The 6,813-nt window shown below is 38.2% G+C and overlaps 1 protein-coding gene across 1 annotated transcript in view; it reads left to right on the forward strand.

Annotated features, from left to right (window-relative positions):
• Window positions 1-2,454: 2,454 nt before the first annotated feature.
• Window positions 2,455-6,813, forward strand: part of TMEM68 (transmembrane protein 68) — a gene marked incomplete at its 5' end in the record, with an annotated part of 28,072 nt that continues 23,713 nt past the window's right edge. Inside the window, one exon of the mRNA XM_017861647.1 lies at window positions 2,455-2,815. Within this exon, the coding sequence (XP_017717136.1) occupies window positions 2,455-2,815 (361 nt within the window). The remainder of the gene's footprint in view (window positions 2,816-6,813) is intronic.

Genomic DNA, 6,813 nt, shown 5'->3' on the forward strand with positions numbered 1-6,813 from the left:
CCCAAAGTGCTGGGATTACAGGCGTGAGCCACCGCACCCGGCCAGTGATTTGGCTTTTTACGTGGATTGATTAGATTATGATGTGGCCGGGCGCGGTGGCTCAAGCCTGTAATCCCAGCACTTTGGGAGGCCGAGACGGGCGGATTACGAGGTCAGGAGATCGAGACCATCCTGGTTAACACTGTGAAACCCCGTCTCTACTAAAAAAAATACAAAAAAACTAGCCGGGCGAGATGGCGGGCGCCTGTAGTCCCAGCTACTCGGGAGGCTGAGGCAGGAGAATGGCGTGAACCTAGGGAGGCAGAGCTTGCAGTGAGCTGAGATCTGGCCACTGCACTCCAGCCCGGGCGACAGAGCGAGACTCCGTCTCAAAAAAAAAAAAAAGATTATGATGTAAATAAAGCCCAAGTTGTGGGCTCAATGTTTGCTATGTTCATCTCCTGTTACCATAACAGACCCAGACTTCTCACAAGTAAATGCTATTGGTTACAAGGAAGTTAGATGAAATGTTTCATTCCTGGGAGAACAAGTCAGTGCCTGCCCTCCTAATAAGCCAGTTAGCAAGATAATCTTGGAATAAAAACAGTAAGTTTTTCTTATATGTACATCTCCTCCTCTCCTTTCATCCTTTGCTTTCATTTATTCATTTTTTTGCCTCAGATACAAAGGACTTGAGATAATTTTCAGTAAGGTTATAAAGTATGGAATAGTGATAAAATANTATGATGTAAATAAAGCCCAAGTTGTGGGCTCAATGTTTGCTATGTTCATCTCCTGTTACCATAACAGACCCAGACTTCTCACAAGTAAATGCTATTGGTTACAAGGAAGTTAGATGAAATGTTTCATTCCTGGGAGAACAAGTCAGTGCCTGCCCTCCTAATAAGCCAGTTAGCAAGATAATCTTGGAATAAAACAGTAAGTTTTCTTATATGTACATCTCCTCCTCTCCTTTCATCCTTTGCTTTCATTTATTCATTTTTTTGCCTCAGATACAAAGGACTTGAGATAATTTTCAGTAAGGTTATAAAGTATGGAATAGTGATAAAATAGCTGTAAGAATAGAATCAAAGTATGGAGAAAGGAAATCTTTTGTAGGAAAATATTATCATAGGGCTAATATAATTGTGTAATTGAATATTATGTTTCACCTTCAGCTTATCTGGCAAAGTTACTAAAAAGAATCATAGTCAGTTATACATTTTCATACTTTTTCTCCTAAGAAACAAAGCTTTTGAAAGCTTTGTTTAAAAAAATTCTTAGATGGGGCTCTATATAGTGACACTAAACAGTATAGAGTTGTCCTCACCAAAGCAATGATAGCATGAATGTACTTTTTAATTGTCATATACCAGTGTGGGCCTATGATCATATTTCTCAAACATTTATGAATGTCTCTTGCTGTTGATTTTATAGAAATTCAAATTTTAGGTATTAATGATTATCTTTTTTTCTTAGTAATTTATTTCTTACATTTGTTTACTGTGCTTTCCAGAATACAGACATTGAAGTTTGGGACAAGATATTTATCTAACTTCTGGTAAGTCAAATAACTGTTTTAGAGAGGGAATTCGTAAAATAATTATACAGCTATATTTTCAGTCATTTAAGATTTAAGATAAAAGCAGTACTAATAAATTTTTATTGCATAATGAACTTTTTTGTAAATCTGTTTCTCTATTTAAAAAAAATCCATAAATGTATGTCATCATTTCCTAAAGAATTGGGTTACTTTTACTGAATTAGATAGATACTGATTTTTTTTTTGTGCAAAGTTATCTCAATATGGCTGGGCACAGTGACTGATGCCTGTAATCTCAGCACTTCGGGAGGCTAAGGTGGGTGGACCACTTGAGGTCAGGAGTTTGGGACCAGCCTGGCCAACATAGTGAAACCCTGTCTCTCCTAAAAATACAAAAATTAGCCAGGCGTGGTGGCACATGCCTGTAGTCCCAGTTACTCAGGATGCTGAGGCTGGAGGATTGCCTGAACCCGGGAGGCGGAGGTTGCAGTGACCGAGATCGTACCACTGTTCTCCATCCTGGGCAACAGGGTGAGACTCCATCTCAAAGAAGAAAAAAAAAAGTGATCTCAATATGACGTGGTTTAAGATCTAAGTTTTCAACATGATCCAGTTAAGATAGGAGTCAAATTATTAAAATCAATCTGAAATTGTTATCCTTATTAGCTTTATTTTCTTCTCTCAATTATAGTGAATTATTTCAAAAGCTAAACATGACACACTTCATGAACAGCTAGATGAAACCTTATAATTTTCACATTTAAATCTGCAACAAAGTTAACCATTAACCATCTACTCATTTTTGGTATTAAGAAATGACTCTATATACTATTTAAGTAGAGTAAAACATTTAACTTTATAGCTGTGGAGAAAATAATGCTGGATTATTTTTCTCTTCTAGTGTCAAAATTAACGACCTGCTACGGCAATGAAGAAAGAAACTGAATTTGTCATTTTCACCTAAAGAAAATGATAGACAAAATCAAACCTGTGGTCTAGGACAGGATTCTGTGCCCTATATGCTTTGTCTGATTCACATACTCGAAGAATGGTTTGGTGTGGAGCAGTTGGAGGACTATTTGAATTTTGCAAACTATCTCTTGTGGGTTTTTACACCACTAATACTTTTAATACTTCCTTACTTTACTATCTTTCTTCTCTACCTTACCATTATTTTCTTACACATTTATAAGAGAAAGAATGTATTAAAAGAAGCCTACTCTCATAATTTATGGGATGGTGCAAGGAAAACGGTGGCAACTCTGTGGGATGGACATGCAGCCGTTTGGCATGGTAAGCAAGGATACTTTCACCTCTGTGTTGCCATTCATATGTGCTGCATTGGAACCATGTTACCTTCCATTTTATTGATTGAGAAGATCCTGAAACATACAATAGAAGTGATATTTACTATTCCCTGTTATCTGTTTGCATGCATTGTGCATATGCACGTGTGTTTCTTAAAATGAGTTTTCCCATAGACATTAGTTTCCATTAAACAACCACGCAGCACTGTAGACTATAAGCTGAAATATGAAAATTTATATTTAAACCATCTAAAAGAGTAAGAGACTAATTAAAGCTATAGAAACTGCTTTAAAAATGCTTCAGTTGGCTGGGTGTGGTGGCTCACGCCTGTAATCCCAGCACTTTGGGAGGCCGAGGCAGGTGGATCACGAGGTCAGGAGATCGAGACTATCCTGGCTAGCATGGTGAAACCCCGTCTCTACTAAAAATACAAAAAAAATTAGCTGGGCATGGTGGTGGGCGCCTGTGGTCCCAGCTACTCGGGAGGCTGAGGCAGGAGAATGGTGTGAACCCAGGAGGCGGAGCTTGCAGTGAGCCGAGATTGCGCCACTGCACTCCAGCCTGGGTGACTGAGCAAGTCTCCGTCTCAGAAAAAAAAAAAAAATGCTTCAATTATTTAGCGTTTACTTCTGTTCAAAATAAGTTTGACTTTACCAGTGTGGATTTAATAAAATGAAATATTAAATAATATTACATTAAATATAATTTGCATACCAAAATTTACGCATTTTCTGTTGATTCATTCCTGAGGTTGGTGTGTCTTTCTGAATAAATAAGATAGCAATAGGTTTCTCTCCAGGATAGTCATTCTTTTCTTTATTACTCGACAAATTTTGATGTTGTATACTTAATGATTGGTGGTTCTTCTTTGTTTGGCCATCATGAAAGTTGCCCTCTGGTTTTTAAGTGTTTAGTGTTTCACTCTACCAACTTTTACTTCATTATTCCACCAATACCTAGTTTGTTGGTCTCTTTTGTTTTTAGACTGCACAAAATTACTGAAAGTTCAATAGCCATGTAACAAACATTGGCTTTCTGTATTATGTTGTTGAGCATCAAAGTGGTTTCATAGAAGGACATGGAAGGAAGCACAGACCTTAAAATGACGCTTGAGGATATATATCACTGAACTATTAGGCTGCTATTAGCAAAAATCACCAATGACATGCTTATTAGACTAATGTGTTGTCATTTTAATACTACATACATATTTAACGAACCTACAAATTTTTTTTGAGCACCTACTATGCCAGACACTATCAAATGCTTAACATAAATTAACTGCTTTAAATCTCATAACATAATGGAGTCTATGTGGTACCCCAATTTTACTCATGAGGAAATTGAGGCACAGAGAGGTTGCTATTTGCCCAGGGTATACTAGGAATAGAGCCAGGTTACAACCCCAGATACCTGGGAGTATACATTTGAGAGAGCTCTTGGAGGTAAAATAGACAGAACTTGGGGACTGAGTGTAGAGTCTTGAGGGAGGAGGAGTTAAAATGCAGTAAGATTTCTACTGCTAGACAGGGAAACATGAACAGGAAGTGCTCCAAGAATAGCAACCACGTGAGCAGAAGCACAAAGGTGGAAAAGTACTCTAGGAGCCACAGTTAGTTCATATGATATATGAAATAATGTAATGTCACTTCATAGGCAATGGGGGCCTCAAGAGGCTTGAAAGCGTTGGACTAGAGTGGTAATGCACTGATACTTTCTCAGCAGGGACTAGTATGATCACATCTGCTTTAAGAGTGACACAGTTAAATAGTACTAGGTTTTCATGTTTACTGGCACTATAGTAAACTTTTAAAAAAAAATATTTGATTAATTGGATTTTTCTGCTTTCAACCAGGTGGTTTGGTATTATGTGAGTAGTTCAATTGTTTATTATTATTATTTTTTTTTTTGAGATGGAGTCTCGCTCTGTCGCCCAGGCTGGAGTGCAGTGGCCGGATCTCAGCTCACTGCAAGCTCCGCCTCCCGGGTTTACGCCATTCTCCTGCCTCAGCCTCCCGAGTAGCTGGGACTACAGGCGCCCGCCACCTCAGCTGGCTAGTTTTTTTTAGTATTTTTTAGTAGAGACGGGGTTTCACCGTGTTAGCCAGGATGGTCTCGATCTCCTGACCTCGTGATCCACCCGTCTCGGCCTCCCAAAGTGCTGGGATTACAGGCTTGAGCCACCGCGCCCGGCCCAATTGTTTATTATTTTAAAACATACTCTGTAAAGACAGAGAGAACCATGGTAATATTCTATATAGAATCCTTCAGAGGAGTTTCTTTATTGCTCAGAAAATGTATTTGATGGGACAGTTGATCCTCAGACAAACTCAGTGACTGTTTTGTAGAGCTTAAAATAAATTGAATTACTTGAGTTAGAATTATATAATTGGAAAGAAATTGTATAATATGGAAACATAAAATCTCGCAATATCATTAAATTATTTTTCAAAACATTCTCAAGTCCATTTGAGTAGCTTATTTCATACTAGAATCACAGTTATCATACTTAATTTAATCTGTTTTGTGAAGATCTTATAAACTACTTTAGAAATGTATTTCCTGCTCTGAAATTTAGACTGAAGTCTTTATGTTTTGAATGTTTATTTCTTAGCTGATCAGACAGGAATACACTTAAGGAAAGAAACAGACTGATATTTTCAGATTTCCATATTCTGGACTTTAGTTTTGTCTCCTATACAAATGACAGCCTTTCTAGAGACAGCTGTTCTATGTGGAGGAATATGGCCCTAAGAACTTACTTTCCTATTACAACCACTCTAGATTTCCTTCTTTTTCATCCTTTTTCTTTGATCCTGATTCTGCCCTTGATCTCTGGATGCTCATTTTTTTCTTTTAGCCAGGACCAGTGGAGGCCGTGTCTGTAATGGTGTGTCTGACAGTGGTGACAATGGATTTTATGGCTAGTGCCATGATCACCATTTTATTCACTCCTTAGAATATCTTGACTTCCCAACTTCTGTGAACAAATACATAGGATACTTTCCTCTGAGGCATAGGTGGATCTTACTTAAATCTTTTCTATTCCCTACTAACTGCCAACAGTACAGCGTTGCTGTAAGAAATAAATTTGTTGGCCTTGGTAGCCATATATAGGACAGCAGGCAGGTAATGTTAGTTAAGGGAGGAGAACAAACAGCCAGCCTGGAACTGGGCGTATGTTAGCAGGAAGCTTCCAGATATCATCCTCTGTCCAGGTCCACCACCTTTCATCCTGTCATTTATTCCCACTGCTGAAACCCTTTCTTCCGTTTGCAGAGACGTAAAATAGGGCTTGCAGTGTGGAAGGAAGGGGCAGGGATGGCATGAGCCTCTGATCTTGCTTCTACTACAGGACAGAGATTTTCTTGTAATCTAGTTCAAATCTATGATTAAAGTTTTTCCCCCACATGTAATAAGGTTGTACAAAATCATTTTTGTTTTTTTCATGAATAGAATGAGGACATTTCTAAGGAATTGTTTAAATACATAAAAATGAAGTCTTATGTTTGCGAATGAACTTGAAGTTTACAGCATTGTGGTATCTGTGTATATGTAACAGTGTAAATGGTATTTTATTTTACATTTGGTCACTAATAATTTTTCCTGTTTTAAATATATGTATTTTTTATTTTTATTTATATTTACTTAGTTTTGAGACAGAGTCTCTCTCTTGTGTCCCAGGCTGGAGTGCAGTGGTGTGAGCTCAGTTCACTGCAACCTCCACTTCCCAAGTTCAAGCGATTCTCGTGCCTCAGCCTCCCGAGTAGCTGGGACTATAGGCGCATGCCACCACACCTGGCTAATTTTTGTATTTTTAGTAGAGACAGGGTTTCACCATGTTGGCCAGGCTGGTCTCGAACTCCTAACCTCAGGTGGTCCTCCTGCCTCACCCTCCTAAAGTGCTGGTATTATAGGCATGAGCCACTGTGCCCGGCCTGTATTTACTTAAAATTTTTTTTTTTTTTTTTTTTTTTTTTTTT

The sequence above is a fragment of the Rhinopithecus bieti genome, unplaced genomic scaffold (genome assembly GCF_001698545.2).
Source record: "Rhinopithecus bieti isolate Rb0 unplaced genomic scaffold, ASM169854v2 scaffold_62033, whole genome shotgun sequence".
NCBI classification, from domain to species: domain Eukaryota; kingdom Metazoa; phylum Chordata; class Mammalia; order Primates; family Cercopithecidae; genus Rhinopithecus; species Rhinopithecus bieti.